At 40.7% G+C, this 19,236-nt stretch overlaps 1 protein-coding gene across 1 annotated transcript in view; it reads right to left on the reverse strand.

Moving 5' to 3' along the window:
- Positions 1–8,079: 8,079 nt before the first annotated feature.
- AFF3 (AF4/FMR2 family member 3) overlaps positions 8,080–19,236 on the reverse strand; it is a 266,117-nt gene continuing 254,960 nt past the window's right edge. Inside the window, 2 exon segments of the mRNA XM_044431098.1 lie at positions 8,080–16,209; positions 18,797–19,011. Of these exon segments, the coding sequence (XP_044287033.1) occupies positions 16,088–16,209; positions 18,797–19,011 (337 nt within the window). The 3' untranslated portion in view covers positions 8,080–16,087.

Genomic DNA, 19,236 nt, shown 5'->3' on the forward strand with positions numbered 1-19,236 from the left:
CCCAGCACAGCCACAGCCACCATCCTGTCATTTGGGGAGCCTGTACCAGGTTCAGAAGGGGAACAACCCATTCCTTCTGCACCACCCACAATTGAAATTGGTCATTGTGGAGTTGGGACTGGGATGATCACAGCAGGAGGACACTGCACCTGCAGACTGTGAGGGACACCCCCTACATGCAATAGTGAGGAGGGTCTACATGGTGATGGAACTGGGTTTCTGTATCTCAAATGTTGAGGTGACCATGGGGAAATACCAAATCTTCCTTTGGAAGAAAATGGGTTCCCTAGCCAAGTTTCTTCTGGAACAACATGAGATCTCACCGGAGTACTCAAGAACCAAATGGAGGCACTTTGACTGTCCAGGCAACAGATCAACACCACTCATCACCATGTCAACTGAGGCTCCAGGGCCCTTGTTAATGCAGTGCTGATCTGGAGACATGCTTGACTCCAAGCAGCAAGCCTCTTGCTGGAGGCACAGTCCCACATGGAAGACATGCCCTTTGACAGGGAAGGGCTCTTCAGTGCTAGGACCAATGAGAAACTTGACACTATCTAGAAAGCAAGGATAATGGCTAGATGAATGGGCTTCACATCCTCACAAATGCCCAGAGCATATACATGACCATGGGATCCAGCAGCTATCTACCAACTCCAGAGTTAATTCCATCACCCTGTCACCAGCAACAGCAGTTGGCCCATCAGTGCCACTGAGATGCCTCCCCTCAGTTCTAATAGTCCACCAAAAATGTCTGGACACTGAAAGGTGGCACTGTTGACTCCTAATGTGGGCCAGTCTATTTCTCTTGGTGCCAATTTGGTTCAAGGGCTGCTTTAAAAACTACCTTCCCAAATGGGAAGCCATAACATTGAATCAGTGGCTTTTACCAATTGGGGTATACATAGAGTTTGACACCCTACCACCTTTTGTGACCATTTGTACAACACCCCCCTCCCATGCTTTAACTGAGCAGGTCAATACTCTACCATTGAAAGGGGCAATCCATCACATCCCCACATCCAATCTGTGTTATGGCTTCTATTCACAGTATTTACGGTTCTGAAGAAAGATGGTGGTTCCGTACTTTTTTAGACCTATGTGATATCAACTTCATTTATCACAAGAAGTTCTGCACAGTCCCTTTACAAAAGATTTTCTTATTGCTTTGCCAAGGGGCCTGGTGCACAACAGTAGACTTTAAAAGATGCATATTTCCATCTATCTATCCATCCAGAGCATTGCCACTTCCTCAGGTTTCAAATCGGTTTCAAGGCCTTTGGATTTTAGGTCCTGCCATTCAAACTATCCACAGCTCCACAGGTGTTTACAAAATGTATGCCCATTGTCTGTGCCCATCTTCAGGTACAAGGTATCCAAGTTTTCCCCTACTTAGACAATTGGTTCTTAGTCACTCAGTTCTGAGAAGACCTCCCGTGTTCCATATGGGAAACATGCAACCTTCTTGAAAGATTGGGACTCTCTATTAAAGATTGGGACTCTGTATTAACAATGAAAAATCTGTTCTTGTTCCCACCCAGTCCACCCTATACATTGGAACTCAGCTGGACTTGAACACAGCACATGCTTATTTGCCTCTGGACTATGTAGCAAAGCTTACCAACACAGCCTTTCATCTCCAATCCGAACTGAGAACAACTTTTCAGGACATACAACAGACGCTAGGGCACATGGACTCCACCATCACATTCATCCAGTTCATGAGGATATTCATGCATCCATTTCAATCGTGGTTCGTTCGTGCATTCCACACACAACACAATTGTCCTGGAAAACCTTAGTGCTCCCCCATTCCATTTGGGTGATTCTTTCATGGTGGACCAGCAAAAGGAACCTATTGAATGGAATTGCCTTCATACTATCAGAACTGTCCCTTACCATAACAACAGATGCATCACTCCTTGTCTGGGGAGCACACTGCATGGGCAACAAAGCACAAGGACTATCGACTGAACAAGACCAAGGCAACCACATCAGCTACCTCAAACTTTTAGTGGTCCAAAAAGCTTTGCTTTCCTTCCAGTGCTTCCTTGTAGGGAGTCATATCATAATTGCCTCCAGTAACACTACAGTAGTGTTCCAAGTCCCAATCACCAAAATCTGGCCTTTCTACATAAATACTCTGCATGTCAAAAGGCTGAAACCTTCATCTACATGGCACCATAAATGGTTCCTGTCTTTTCCCATCCTCTCTCTCAACAGTTCCTAAAGGGTTTATACAACCTAAGCCCACCTGTTCAATCTGTCATGCTGGAGACTATCCATAGCACTGCAGGCACCAAAGAAACCACCATTCAACCCCTGGCCACTGTTGATTTGTATTTCCTTTCTTGGAAGGTCACCTTTCAAGTAGCGATCACCTAAGCCAGGAGAGCAAGCAAACTGAGCACTACAGAAACTCTTCATTTCTTACTTTTCATAAGGGCAAGGCAACCCTCTGACTGGAGCAGGCATTCCTGCAAAAGTCTCCTCCCAATTCCAAATCAAGACATAGTCTTGCCAGCATTCTTCCTATCGCTGTCTGTTCCTACTGAATCAGCTTTGAGCATCCTCAACATTCATCGGGCCCTGGCCTTTTACAGACTGTGCACTGAATTGATCCTCTCTTCCAAGAGACTCTTCACAGCTTATGGTGAATGATCCAAGGGCAAACGGATCAGTCCCCAGTCTTGCTTATTGGATCATAGAGACTGGCATACCAGCTTGCAGGACTACATCTTCCAGAACAACCAGAAAAGCACACTCTATGAGAGCAATGGCAATGTCCATGGCACTCCGTGTGGGCATTCCTCTGCAAGACCTCTGTAGACCAGCAACCTGGTCCACACTATTGACATTCATAAGACATTACTGGCTTGATAGCAGTGCAAAACAAGACTGCTCCTTCAGTCCAGTCGTACTCTCTGCTATCTCTGATGACATCTCCCACCACTATATTCAGTAAGCTTGCTAATTGCCCATAGGTGTGATGTACAGAGCCACGAAGTAGAAAGTAAGGTTGCTTACCTGTAACTGATGCTTTTTGAGTGGTTATCTACACATTCACACAACCCAGCCACCAACCCCATGTTGGTGCCGATAACTTCCTTTGGTTTCTTTAATAGATTTCTCTCATTCTCACAAACCTGCTTGCCATCTGGTACAGACTGGGGCTATGCTCCTGCCTGATTCCCACTTTGGAGGCCAAAATATCAGGTTCCCACCAAAACTACTGAGCTCAGCTGGAAAATCTTCCTGACTGCAGACACTGTGCAGGCACAGAGCCCATATGTATGAATGCACAGATGACCATTCAAAGAAGGTCAGTTGCAGGTAAGCAACCTTACTTTCTTTAAAATCATGCAACATAGCTATTCCTGAATTAGCTGGAAGTCAGATGAGAATGCTGGATCCACATAGCACTCCCTCAAACAGTATTTTCTGCTTTAAAATTCCCATATCCTGTCCACATGACCAACTGTGATCAAGAGAAAGAGTGGGGTGAGGGATACCTGCTTTTGAAATTATGGTGGGGGAAGATGGATCACTTCCTGCAGCTTTTAACTTTAATTTTTAAGTGCACGATTATGTTTTAGTGCATCAAATTGTATTTCTTAGAAAGGTACAGTGGTTATAGTACAGTATGTGCATTAAAGCTTAATCTAGAAGCACCCCCACCCCGATATTTATGGAATGAAGACAAAATGTGTGCACAATGCTTTTGACTGAGGATGCTTCCAGATGGAGGGGTCCTAGCATGAACAATCATAAAGCATTATGGAGTGACCCTGATTTTTCTTGCTCATTGGATTTTTGACTGTAAGAAAAAAGATGGAAGAAGTAGTGGGAAAAATGTGAGGGTGCTGCAAATTGATGACAATGGGTCCTTCTAGAGGGAGGGTTCCTAGCTGCTTTTATTTATTTACATTTATTTACTGCCTTACCTGCAAAAATGCTAGCAAAGTGGTGTATAACAATTCAAAACAAAGCTTAAAACATTAAAAAGCAAAACCATCAAACATTTTTGACTGCACTCCTATCAGAAGGAAAGCTCCAGTTTTACCTCCTCTTCCCCCTTTAAAAACACAAAATACAGGCCTCTGAGCTTGTTTAGCTCCCTAGCGGGTAGAAAGTGGCTACAAGGCTGGAGAGGCCGTAGATCTGTGGATCATAGCATCTACATTTCCCTCCTCTTCCTGACCACTGGAATACCCAGTTGGTGACCTCTCTGAGGTTATCCAAGGTTGCTGTGGTGGCCTTAGAAAGCAGATCTCTCAGTGACAGCGAATGGGCAGCAGTGGGGCAGGTAGAGAATTTGCTGGAGGGTCATAGATGTAACTACAGCCTCAGGAAGAGGAATCTGAAAAAATTCTGTAGTTCTGGAATGTATATAAAGAGATGCTTCTTCATACCTTTTCTAAAGCCAAGAGAATGGGTGCCAACCACAGTTCTTTAAGGAATGCATTCCATAATTTGGGCATGACTCAGGGAAAAGCTCTTTCATGTGAACCTGAGAAATGGGTAGGAAACACAATACACTGAGCAGCTGTTGCATCTTTTTCTTCTAAATGGGTTTTCTGTGTTAAGGGAAAAGGCAGAAGAAGCCATGAGAAAACAGTAGAAATCACCATGCATAGAAGACAAAGATGCTTGAACTGTTGTACATTTGCAAAAGAGGCAGGGCAATGGTGCCATGAAATCCTCATCTGGAAGCTCCAGGATGATGCCTGAAACCCCACCCCACAACTTTCCAAGAATAAGGTACAATGATGAGATATCAAAATTCTTGTCTGAACTACCCACATAGCAAGAGGAGCTCTCGTATGAAAGTGTAAGTTGGGGTGGCAGGAAGCAAATATATTAATTAACTTGTAACACCAATGTGAGCCTTTCTAAAATATGGAAAATGCAACAAAAAGTCATGGTCTTACAAGTAATAGTGGAAGCAATTGCATCGCGGAAACATATACTGACAGGTCCAAGTCACTGCCCCCTTCTCTCATCGGGGTAGCACTAATGTTTTGCCAGGGTTTGTGGTACCATGCAATCTATGCCTCAATTGTGCTGTAAATCAGAAGAATTGCCATACATCAGATATGAAAGGAATAGGATGGCAGCATAGAAAATAACTGAATCCAATGACTTCCCAGCGATGTTGTGTGGATATCGTGCAAAAAGTCTGTGACTGAAGCATACCAATTCCAAGGGAAAAACCCCAGGTGTTTCTAAATGGAAACCTCTAGCACAATTGATCAAAAAGCATCATGCAATTGCCCCGACATTTTCTTCTTAGCAAATTCTCTGTGATAAGAAAAAGGGGAGAATAAGTGGTGGAGCAAGACAAGAAGGTTCCAAGAGTGGTGGTGGGGATGTCATCTGGGCCACTAGTAAAATTCTGTGATGGAGCAGAGCAATTGTGCAATAAAATCTTAATCTGGAAATCCTCTGAGTGAGGAAGCAACCAAGAGACCATTTGGAACATTTGACAATATCCACAGCAAATAGTATTTCTACCATACGTAAAGGGGTGCGTAGTGGCTCCTATGTCAGTGGGGCTCCTCATACATTGCATCTTTATATCAACTTTATATCTAGGGTGATGTGTTCTATTCCCAAAATAGGTTCACCGGTATGCAGCACCATGGAGAGCTCCTATGAAGCCAAAAAGAAAAGCTATAATGGCTGCAGAGCCCTGCTGGCATAGGAACCATCATATATCATATGAATGCTCAGTCACATGCTTTGACTTCAGAATGGATTGGCTGAGTCACTTATATAAAATACCCCATGTCACTGATGGTACAGTTGCTAAAGTGATGGTAAAATGGGTGTAAAAGGATTTCAGTCATTTAACTGATGAGCCAAGCAGATGGCAAATGCTGCTCAGTGGAGAAAATAGGAAGCAATTAGTCTAGGAACAAAGAGCAAAATTGAAATAATGTGTGAAAGAATGAGAGAATAAATGGGGGGTATTACTGTGGAAAAATTATAAAAACTGTCACTCTGATTCACAGCTGCAATTAAAAAAGAAGAAATCTATAGTGATGTAGGAAATCAGAGAACACAGTTCAAATTTTCACTTAGTGCCACAATTGCTGCAGGAGAAGTCAAGTCATGCCACATGTATTAATACGGGGCTGCAAAAAGTTGTTCCATGTCTTAGTAGCATGGATTTATTGTGGAAGAAATTATTAAAATGAAGGTAAGCAAAATCCAGAGAGAGAGAAAATGTGAAAAATGGGAATGATATTGGGTGAAAATAAAGATAGAAAGGTGTCTAGTAATTATAAATAAGAACACAGGGCTACTGAATAAGGAGAATGTAGCAATGTGGAGAATTGTATTACGGTTCATATCTAACTGTATCTTACTGCACCAACTAACCTAACAGAAATATTCTAGTCTTAAAGAAAAAGGGTTTAGCTTCTGCTATCTTCAGTTGCTCTGACATGAGCCACAGGGTACAGGGATACATACTCTTTGATTCACATCAGAGCAGCTGGAAACTGAAATGAAGACAGAAGCTGAAATGTTTTGGTTTACTTTTTCTGTACATTATTCGTCTGTCTGTCTGTCTTGTGATTAACTGTGCAATATGCAATGTGTTCTTTGATGCTCTAAAATCTCTTTTTCCCTCCCTTTCAAAAGCTTGTTGCCAAATTAAATTATATTGAACTCATAAGCACGAACTTAACTGCCTGAGTTTGTAAAATTCAGTATTTTGTATACAACAAGTCATATGGTGGCTTATTTTGAATAATACAGTCTAATATTCATGGGAAGAGTTTAGGGACATGCTGGATAACTAAACTCCAACCTTGCAACAACAATTTAAAGAACTGTGTAACTGCCAGCTTTAGATATTTCACCACGTATTGCTCACACACAATGACCTGGTTTGCACAACATGACAACTTACTGGGAATATCTCTCACTCAGTTTTCATGAGCAAAGATCACTTGCACTGTTGCTTTCTTTAGGCAGCTCACTGTTTGACAGAGAAAGCAAAGGAAATAAAACCTTGTTGAAGCCTTTTGGGGGCAGGGTCCAGGGTCAGTACCTTTTGCACTTAGGCAGTAGATCCCTGCCCCCACCCCGCTGACATTACCCCAGCCAAAGCTTCAAATTTCTGCAGTTGCACAACGGTGGCCTCCACAGTAGTGCAGGTACAATATATGCATCATGTAGAATAAACATATTTGCACATGTTTTAAAATAAAAATAAAGCTATTGGTGCCCCTTGGACAGTATGAAGGGCCTGTCAGTGGCTGTCAAAAGTGGGATTGCAAAAACCAACTGACAAATTGGTTTTTACAATCTCTGAAAAGGAGGTAAATGGCAAAAAGCCATAAGATCAGCTTCAGATCATGGCAGGAAGGGAGAAAACAAGTTGCTCTCAATGTAGTGTCCCCTTGCGAGAGGATCAAGGAGAAAGGAGGGAGTGAACAACCAATCAGGAATATTATGCATTGCTCACCACCTGGTCACCTCGGCTTATTGCCTGGCTGGGCTGGTGTGACATGCAATCTCATCCAATTTCTTAATAACCCAAGCCCAAGCACAGTGTGCTTGCTTTTAAAACAATAGCCCGCAGTCGAGATCTACAGGAACTTGGTGCCCAACAGCTAATCCAACGTTTTTTTTTTTTTTTTTTTTGCCCTTAGGCAGAACACAAAGCCTTATACTTAAGCACCAAAGTCCTCGCAGATTGATGCATGTGTATATATGGGTTTAATGGTTCTGGTCTAGATTTAATGGCTATTAAAAAGTTATTAATATAACAGAAAGTTATCAGAAAGTGTTGCATACATCATCATCATCACTATTACTATTATTCAGTTTTCCAACAGCTTCCCTCTTATATTGATAATCTCCTTCTGTCATTCTGTGTTGCCATCAAACTAAGTCTCACATGAAAATCTTTTAGAATGATTTCACCTTTAGCTTTGGAAAAAGACCGACACAAGAATTTGTGCATTTCAAAATATGCTTTCAAGAAAACACAGATAATACAAAATTGTGATATTAAGGGTATTGGGTTTATGGTTTATTATCACATTAAAAAAGTAATCTTATTGATGAATTAATAGTAACTTTTTAATATAAAAGTGCTTTTTTTAAACAAATCCTTAAGGCTCATTCTGTTACATTACAGTAAGTATTCTCACCATTCCAGCAACTGTGCTACATGAGTATTGTATGAATGACAGAAACAGCAAAATCTCCAAACAGCAAAACAATATGTCAACATTTGCATCACTTTAATACACATGAATTAACCATGTAACAGATGGTTCTATAAATTAACAAACCTCTCATATTATTCTCTTAATCCTGAAATGGGTCCAATGGGTTGTTTTATTTTGCAAACTTGGCATTGAATCAATGTAGTTGCTCAGCAATGTAAACTAGTTTGATAATTTTCAGGGCACAGACTGATACAGATATTATATGCACCTCCTACAATTCCCATTCCAAAACAGGGACCACCCAAAAATCTAACAGTGCACAGTCAAACTGTTCATTCTACCAGTCACATACCTGCTTGAGAGGAAACTCCAAGGAATTGCAACCACTCACACCAATGTGGCTCTAACAGACAAGTAGCATGTAATCAGCGCTGGAGCCAACTGGCAGACTGCTGCGGATGGACCCTTGCCACTGTTGCAGCTCCCACATGCCACTCACCAAAGCTCCCCCGGCTGATGCTGCGTGATTGTTCATGCAGCAAAATGTTCATCCTGCTTGCCAGCCCACCTTCCTTATATCCATTCTAGGGCTTTTTTTTAAAACCTGGGGGAGTGCAATTGCTGCTGCTGAGGTGGAAGCAGCAGTAGCTCTTCACTTGGCCCAACCAGCTGCAGCGGCAAAGCTAGTGACCAGGCAGTCAAGACTTCAGCTCCCTCCCCCCTTAAATAAACTTCTTTTCTGAGTAGTCGTGGTGGTCTGAACTAAACAGATACTGCCTTTGGTGGGATTCGTCCAGGAAAGGCACAGAAGGAATAAAAAGGCTGCCGCGTGCTCTCAATGGACATGCCCTCCAGGCCCATTGCTGATTGGTTCAGATTGCTACCACTCAAAAAGAAAGTAAAAACATTTATTCTTTTAAAATGGGGAATGATATTCCTGCTTGCCTGGGACACTTCCATTTGTTACTGGAGTCAGCTGGGAGGGGGATGGTGGCAGCTGTAGCAGGGTCAAGGATGTGGGTCCTTGGAAGCTGCCCACACATGCCAATTGCTGAATTGACCCCTTCAGATTATTAAAAAACTTGCATCCATTCTAATCTATACGCAAGCACTGACTTCAATAAAGACATTACTTCAGCCCCAGCTACATGATTGCTCAATCGTTTGCAAAAATTAGGAGAAGGGAATGACTATAAATTGGTTTAGTATCAATGGCCTTCTGTTATCATTTCCAAAGAGGCAAAATGGAAAAGCACTTCCTGTCTGTTCATCTCACATATAGTGTATGCTTTTTAGGTTATGTTATGTTAATAATAATTATAACCTTCCCTTAAAATTACCTATATATTAGAGGGACACTGACATTGCTAGTTCTACTTAAACATTCAGACTAGTTATGGTGTAAATCTGTGGTGGGCAAATTGTGGCCCCCCCCCAAACCTTTTTGCCAACAATTTCCATAATCCATCACTATCTGGTAAACTGGCTAGGGCTGATGGGAATTGTAGTTGCCCACTGCTGGTGTTCATTCTTCCCAAGTGATTGAAATTCAGCAGCCACAGGCCTCAGATTAATTTCATGTAAAAGAAAGATCTTCACAACTACAAAGGTAGTTTAGAAACCAAGAGCCAAATAGCTACCATGCCATACATCAGACAATGCTGTTACTTTCTGAAGTACCTTTGGAGCTTGGAAGGAAAATGTCAACTGATCCAATAAATTAAGAATTTCATTCAAGAATGCAATGCATTTCAACAATTATATATACACAATATACACATATATGTCTATATATATCTATATCAATATATACATTCACATATTTTACAACATAAATTACTGTACAGGATACTTCAGTTCAATATTTTGCTCACTTAATGTAAACAATAGAAATGTGTCAATGTATTGACATATACAGAAGAACTGTACACAGGCTGAGTAGATGCTAGCAGAGAGGTGCAGGTATTTACGGGAAGTCCAACATCCTATTGCTTTTTCCATTCTTCATAACAATGCTGGCATTAAGAGAAAAGCTGTAACTTAGAAATAACTGATTTGTGTGTTAAAAAGAAAGACAAAAATGGAAACAAATCAAAACATGTAATACCAAACCTGAACAGGACTTTGCTGAAAGACAGTGGAAATTGTTGCCTCTGGCTTGATAGTATACAAAATGGATTATACACACACAGAAACATGGACTATATAATCCAGGGCAGATTCTTCTGCTACATGCAAACAGTCCTTACTGAGTCTGGCTATGCAATTATATGCATAATGCTAATATAACTGGTGGGCTATCAGCTAGCTGCAATATATGTGACCATGGCCTCTGGAAAATGCTCTTGTGAACTTGGAACTGGTTGTCAGCCATCTCTGTAACCTTTCATGTTGCACTTGGCCCCAGAATGGGCAGGTTACTTGTGAGTACAGCCCAGTATCTTGTTTCAGCCTGTCCTAGGTCAGGCGAATACCTTAATTTATGTCCAGTTCACCCAACTGCAGGACATACAGCAGATAAGCTGGATCACAACTTGACAGGCTTGCACATGAAATTTATTAAACAATGCTTTTGTTTAGTAAAAGGAATTTAAAGTAATTTACAAAGGCACAAAATAATTACACGTAGCAATAATATGAAAACAGACATCGAAAAAACAAGCTGCTATTCAGGCTGCCCATAGTTTTTTGTTCCTATACATCATTTACCACATGGAGGTGCGCTACTCCAGATAATGGTTTATTTGCTTTTGTTTTAACCAATGGCTAGTATGCACTGCAAGGTGAATCTTATGCATGAGGCAATGGCCACACACGTCTGGCTTTGCAAAAGCAAGTGACAATGTGTTTTCCAAAAAACAAAATGCTCACACGGCTGTGTGCAAGCTAGTGCTTGCCTATTTGTTGTAAGACAGCATTAACTGGATAGCAAATGGTTGCTTAGTTCTCCTTTGTATAAACACTGAAAATATGGTAGAACTCAGGAAATGCATTTTGATGTTGTGGTGTCTCTTTCATTCTCAATTTTTGTGTGTCACTTAATGTTTAATATATCTGCACTCTGAATTGCCATGGGGTATAATATTTGTCCTTGCAAGAGATACTGTTTCCACAGAAGGAGGGTTGCCACTAGAGCTGTCCAGCCAAGTTCCAGTCATTTTTAAGAATGTTCTATTACATAGCCCCCAAACTGTGAGAGACACTGCACTGATTTATCCTAGGTTGCATCCAGTCTTCCATTCCAGTAGCACAAAGCTCCTAACAATTGAGGAAACCCACATTTTCATCCTTGTGCAAATGTCAAATCCAGTAGTTTAAATCTGCTCACACTCATTGCAACTTCATTAGGTTAGTTTTGCTATATTGTTCTGCTAGCAACTTGCTTGTTCGGTTTATAGCTGCCTTGTTCCATAGTTAGTGGAACAAGGAATGTCTCCTCTTTTATTTCTTCCACTAATGTTAAATACAAAGACCTATTGTTGATTTTTGCCAAGAGCACCTAGAGATACAGAATGCCATTTGCCTCTGGCATCCATCTTCTCTGGATTTTCAATTGTTAATATGGACTTAGTAACATTTCCTCATTACATGATGCCAGCAGTGTGGGCAGCATCTCAAATGGTTATACGTACATTGTTGAAACCGAGACACACCATAAGTGTTTGCCACAAAGAAACTACCTGATGTATCACTTCTCTACCAGAGGCTTTTAACCCACCACTTTACCAAGGCTTCTGCTTCCATATTCTTTGCAGCATTAAGAGTGGGTCCTTTATATATTTTTACTGCATTTTTTTTTCTTTCCCTGCCTTTCTATATATTCCATTGGACAACCACAAGGTGGCACTGTGGTATAACTGTGATGTAGTGGAATTGTCACAACATTTTACTGTGAGAGTAGGAAATAATATCTGACTTTCCTCTCTCTTAAAAAAACCCCCATCATAATGGTTGCAAAACACAAGAGACACTCTGTGAGATGATATTATGTAAAGCTCCCGCAAACTAGCATACATGAGGAATCACAAGTGCAGAGTGCCTCATGTAGAAAACTCATACGACACTTGTAGGTGTTTTAACTGACAAGGATACATTTTTCACAAGAGAGTGGGAGCAGGATCCTTGCTACATTAAGAAAAACAACAGAAATAAAAGGTAGTCTTGTCTCGGTTTATGATATAGTACAATGACATTTCAGAAAATTTTGGAGGTGAAAAGATTGTGATTTGACAAGCCTTTGTTTTAAAGTTTAACTTTGCAAAACAACTATAAGTTCAGTTGCAATTGTTTACCTCTATGAATCACTTAGGCTGAATGACTAAAAAGCCCTTCCTAGGGAGTAAACCCCATTAATCACAGTGATAGCTACCTCTGAGTAAACATTCATGTGTCACATCTGCTACCTAGTCGTGAGGGATATGTTTAACCCAAGTTAGTTTCCACACACTAATTTTATTCTGCTTAGAAATTGCAACAAAAATGTCATTATATTGCTCATATATTAACATTTAAATCGACTGCGGTCTCATGGATATATGTGCCTCATAAAAACTAGTCAAATCCAGTGCTTGTCCATGGCAGGGGGATACCAGGGCTTTTTAATGAGTCAGGGCTAATAGTCTATATAATTAGTGGAAATGTACATTTAAATGTTAATGCATAGTTTCACAGGCAAAATATTTAAAAGTGAATTAGCATCACACATTAGAAAGAAACTCATTGATCATTTACACTGGTATCATCACATTGTCCATAATCCACTATCATTAGCAGGCCTATGCCAACAGAAGTTGTCACTGGCTCCACTACAATTACTCTGCACAGAATTCATATGTACAAAGAATGTTATTCCTTGTATGTGGGGACAGTTACTATTTTTTAGGTTCCATTATAATTATACAAGATACAGCATACATGTTTGTTTTCCAACACTAAGACCAGGATCCCAGGTAAAGTAAGTGCAGTGTTCTAGTAAGTTCATAGATGGACACAGGTGTTTGCTAATAGGCAAAAAGAAGAGCATTAAAATCATTCCAAATTTCTTGGAATGTATTGTATTCATGCAGAAGAAGTTTAGGGAAGGTCATCATATTTAATAGAAATATTATTCTAGCATCCTGAATAGGAGTTGCATATGCTCTGAGAATGTGGGCTCAGCCCACCTTCTCCATTCTCTTTCATGGAGGGAGGAGTGCCATGAATTCATTCTTTTATATATGCAGTCCTGTAAATCATCTTGTTAAAGGGAAAGGGCTTTGCAGCCAGACACTGCTGTCTTAAGTATTAGTGCCCCTGTGCCTGCAACAGATTGAAAATTCAGGGCACAAGCCCCCAAACTGTATGATAAAAGTGAAACAAGATGGAAAGGGAATATAATATTTTGTTTAAGAATACAAAATAACATTTGTAATTATTAAAAAAAAACACAATAAATACCCAATTTGGGACCATTTTGGTAAAAGGGAATTTAGTGGTTGCTTTTTTTCACTTTCAAAGCAGCTTTAAAATAGCTGAGATACAAAACTAATTCAAACTGAAGCGCACTTTGATTATACCAACATTTTATAAGCAGAGAGAAGGAAAACAATAATCAATAGGCAGCAATTAAGTGTCAGCCAGAGATCTTATGCTTCCCGGACTTCAAACTCTTCCTTCATGTTCCACAGATGCTATTGACACATCTTATACTTTCGGGAAGGGGGAATCCTCCTCTATGTACACAGGGTGCGTGTCCACCTACACATACATGTGTGTTTACGCACATATGTATAAACACACTCCCTGTCCTACTCGGTTGAGATGGCAACTTCATGAATCTGATAAAATAGGCTATGGCCTACAAAAGCTTATGTCATGATGAATGTCTTAATAGTTAAGGAGTCACACGACTTGTTGTTATAAAGATTAATTTGTCAAATACACAAGTTGGTTGATGTAAATTCCTCTGACTAAATTAACTTTAATTATTGCTGGATCAATTTCCCTGTTAAGCAGGCACTAAAGACAATGTACAAATATAGAATTGTAAAAGTGCTGTTATAGAAGAGAAAAACATCAGGACAATATTTGAGTGCAGAACATAGAAAACTCACTTTACTGGATTGATATAATTGAATAGAAATGCTGGATACAATCTAGGAAAAATACAAATAAGATACTTTGCTAAAATGTATCAAAAATACATGTATGCCTGTTTTAGAGGAAGGGAACTTCTTGCAATCGGAGGGCTGACTTCAATTTTGGAGAAGCTCTCAGGGCCATATTCCAGTATTGGTAAGATTAAAGACAAAGGAGGTGGAGCTAACACAGATGCATAGACTGGGTTCAGATAATGCAATAACTTACACTCAAGGGTTGAGTATGGGTTGTTGTTAAAATACGTGTTGTTTAAACAAAGCTGATACAAATCATGTATAGCACAGTTTACAAGCAAATAACAAATCATGAATTCTTTTAATGGGTTGTTACCACAGTTGTAGTTAGATAGCACAGTAACCCATGGTTCAACAGGCCACACTTAACCCACAGACATTCATTGAGAGTGTGTTATCATGCTGTCTGAACCCAGTTGTATTGCAGCTTCTTATTGCCAGCAGGTAAGCCTTAGAAAAGGAATTTCAGCCCTTCAGAACAAAACTGGGAAAGCAGCAAATGACTGGTAGTTGGGTTTCTTGCCCTGGCCCCATTCCCTCTTCCCCAGCCACCTGGAGTTGGCCTTTGGGCTTGAGGTCCCCTACCACAGCCAATATGCATATGTGTTAATCTTTAAAATCATTTTCTCATTTGGCCAAATCAACCATAATTTCTTTTGAAATATGGCTTTGCAGCAAAACAAACACTTTCTCCAATTCCACTTCATTTCTTATTATTATTCTTCCATTTAAAAACAAAACAGGTTGCTTACAGTGCAAACCCATGCATGTCTACTCAGAAGAACACTACCTACCATTGTTTACCCTGCAGCTGTTGAGGTGTGTTTTGATCTGTTAATCACAGACTGTCAGATGATGTCATCTTGATTTTTAGAATCACAGGACATAGCAATCCTTCTGCAGACTGTGTGCTCTCTTAGATATAAGGATGGCAGCCTGCAGGCTCAGACAGGCCACAGATGGCTCTACAAAATTTTAATCAGGACTGGTAAAAAGTTTGCCCACAGTTTCACTTGTGAAAAAAACAAAAAAACATTTGTGGGATATAAGTAACAGGCATGTTTACCCTTCAGCACTGCACCCTTTCTGGTTTTCTATGTAACATGTATGCAACATGTAAATATATGTATTTGCATAGAATGCCCAAGTTCCATAACTGGGAAGAAGAGGGATGTTAAGTGTGCATACAAACTGGCATTCTGACTATGGTCTGGCCAACTGAAAAGAGAAAATATAAAGCACAACGTAAGTGTGCTTATAAGAATTTATGCAGAGAATACATCAGTGAAGCTGTACTTGGTGTCGTGTAGGAAACCATTTCTTCAGAAAAGAGCAGCAGATGTTTATGCATGTACTTGGAGTGGAGTAGAAAATGCTTTTCTGAGTTAGAGGTACTAAATTTTATTGTACTTGGTTAAATCTAGCCATTAAGTCCAGAGTTAGCTTTTTAAGTGGAGGACGTGTGTGTGTGTGTGTGTGTTCATATGTGAGAGAATTTGTTTTAACTCACCAATTAATAGTTTTCTTCTTTATAGAAACAGAAGTGACATTTGGAGACTATTAAAGTATAATGCATCAGAGGAGACAAACATTGCATAATATAGATACACACCTGTTTCTGTACTCTGAAAAAATATTGTTCACATTTGTTTGAAGCAATGCTGCGGTTGTGTTTTTGTAGCACAGTGTCTAGAATAATTGAATTGTCTCTAGGAAAGTCTAGTTTCCAGGTGAGTGGTACAGTCATTATGACAACTGAGCACTACTCCTTATCCAGTGGAGTCCTTGTTGTGTGTATTGAACCAGGTGCTCCATACTGCTGTGCAAGGTGATGGGTCCCATCAGTGCATCCAAATCATTAAAGTACTCTAAGGAATAAAACATAAAAACAAACTACATTTCATAGCTCTTGTTGCATCAGAGGCACTTTAGTGATTCAGTAATTCATGTACATAATACATTGTGAAAGTTGACAAAGTTCAAATTGCTAGTCAAAAGGTTTAATTAAGCTTCTAATGCCCACATGGAACATTTTTATTTAAAAATAAAGAAGCAAATTCCTTAGTCCTTTCTTTTATTTTATATTTATTGACTTGCGTAGGCAAAAGGATGAATGGTTACTAGGTTCCTGATGAAAAAAATAAAGGCCCTAATCCCACTTAAATTAGTTGTGTTGATGAATATGCCTCATTTAATGCAGTGGGAATGGATTTAATCATGATTTAATTATTATACTGCATTCAGTGGGACATGTTCTTCATGAGTAACTTTAGTTATTTAAGATAGTTATATTTTGCCCAGAGCCCTTCCATCATGTTAGATTTTAGGGTGGTTTGCAAGGCCTAGGTAAACAGATCAATGCAATACAAAAAATGACCAAACATAAAAGTGTACAAAACACTTCCCACTTAGATTCATGCACATGTAAAGTGGAATATAGCTGCTGAAAAAGTATGGCTACTCCCATATGGACACCATCCAACCTCAACAGACATCACAGGATTGATGTGCAGCAAATATGCAGGCAGGCATCAAATGCAGGTTGTTATTTTGATAAGATGAACAGCACATAGGCTCAAACGTGGCTGAAAATTACATACTGACCTAATCACAGGTGGCTGATAAGCCACTGCGGCTGGTTAAAGACCCTGCAGGTGCTGGCTGCCCAAAGAAGGAATTAATTGCCCCGGCAGCACAGCTTGTCACGTCACGCTGACCTGGCCAGCTTGGCTTGTTGCTATCCATAACAAGCCACACGGAACCCTGCCACAGCCCACTGTGCCCTATTTCCCTAGCTACAATTATGCTAACCTGGCCAGTGTTAAAATACATGCTCGCTCTCGCTCGTTCTCTTTCTCATTTCTGAGGCAAAGCTTCCTCAAGGCAGATAAAATGTGAACACTACTAAAAATAGACTAAGTTTAAAGCAGTAGCATTTTAAAAATTTCTTAAAATAACAGCAAGACTAAAACACCAGTTCACAAAACATACTAAAAGCCACTCAAGAACAGTCAGGGAAGGAGCAGAAACATTTCCTTGGGATATTCCATAAGGATAGGGCCATCACAGAAAAGGCTTCCTCACTTGTGCCAGCAAGTCTAACAGATTTCACCACCAATAGGTGAGTAATTCTTTCAAGGCTAATCTTAGGGGCTGAGCAGTTTCATACAGGTGCTGATGTTCTTTAGGGCTTTAAAGGCAATTGCTAAAGTTTTGAAGCTCAAAGGTGTACTGGCAACCAGTCCAGCTGGTAGTGAATTAGTGTCATGCACTCTGACCTGCTAGACATCTCAAGCAACTGGGATACTTCATTCTCCACCAACTGAAGCAACCCCATGAAGAGTGTGTTACAGCTGTCTGGTCTGGAAGGGATCCGTTTTCCATCAAGAGCTGTTCTGCCTTAGCGATCTCTCAGAGGCTGCATGCTAGTGCTGGGCAAGGCAGTATCTTCTCTCTCTTTTAAAATATATCAACCCCACTCTTAAGCATCTTGAGACAGAAGTGTGCAGTGGTGATGTTCTCAAGTTAAGATCACCATCATTCCACATTCTCTCTCAAACACACAGAATCCCTCCTGTACCCCATCTCTGCCCATGTGACTCTGGCTTGCGGCATTCTGGCTGCTACCATTGCTGCAAGGACAACAAGACAGAGACCAGGAGTTTTTCCTACATGAGGCTGTCAATAATTTTATTTACTTTCAGTTTCAATGGGATCCAAGCACAAAGGGTATTTCCTTTCCTGAGTTTCCACTATATAAACTGTAGGTAGCACTGCAGTGGAGCAGAGAGTGTAAAGGAAAGTGTTCTCTTTCACAATCAAATGCCACATTTTCTCCACTTTCAAAAAACTCACCAAAAATGTTTGTTATGACGCAGAAGCAAAACTGGTGCCACAACATGAATCCCTAAAAACTGTGACTGACTAATGATGCGGACACAACCAACGCCCTACACAGAAAACCCCCAGAAGGTGGATGGTTGCCTGTGCAACCTCAAAGGAGCACCGCAGCTAGTTGGTCTTTCCTGAAGGAAGCCACACCGCTCTAGCTGCCACATGCTGTGCTTGAGCTGCTGACCTTGCACGTGTGCCTGCCTGCCACAGCCTTGCCTTCACATGGCAGTAGCAGAGGCTGCTATAAGAAGGCATGGGAGATGCCAGCTGTGTGTCCAGGGGACTGCATAAAGCAGGGGCAAAGGCCATGCACATCCTATTACCCATTTCTGCTCTGATCCCAGGTGCATTCATGCCTGAATGAAACATACTGCAGATGCTCAAGGTGCTTTCTGCCTTCTTCTATGAGGTCAGGGCTTAGTTAGAAAGGTGTGGGGGAAAAGCAATACCTTGCAAATCCGGTTGGTTTGTGGATCTAGATTCAAGACCCCCCAAAGTGAGCAATACATGTTGATCAAAATGGCACGTTACAGTTTCAATGAACTATTTTTCAGCACACACCTTGGCTTTCCTTGGCAAGACTGTCAGCCATCTCCCAGTAGTCATAACTGTGTAAGATACTGTTGGTGATACTAACATGGTTGGCTGCCATCTGATGAATTCGCTGTGGAATACTGATTATGGAGGTGGGAGAAGGGGCTCCAGTGCTTCCCTGGGACCCGACCGAACTCACAGGTGATGGGTTTGGGGATATAGGAGAAGGTGTTCCTGTATACCTGAAATTCAGAATTTATTGAAGAATGTTAAAGGCACGGTACCGGCAAACTTGAGTTATCGGCACAATAATAGTGAACCACAATACTTTAAAGTTCATCCACTTTAGCGTCCTGTACAATCCCACCTTGTGAACTGGTTTATGAGGTTTTATAAGGTATAGCCTTGTACTGGAAGAAGATGCCATCTAGGACTGTCAAGGCTAGAAAGGAGAAGTCAATGTCTGG

This window comes from Varanus komodoensis, unplaced genomic scaffold (assembly GCF_004798865.1).
Source record: "Varanus komodoensis strain SLA01 unplaced genomic scaffold, ASM479886v1 scaffold1, whole genome shotgun sequence".
NCBI lineage: Eukaryota > Metazoa > Chordata > Lepidosauria > Squamata > Varanidae > Varanus > Varanus komodoensis.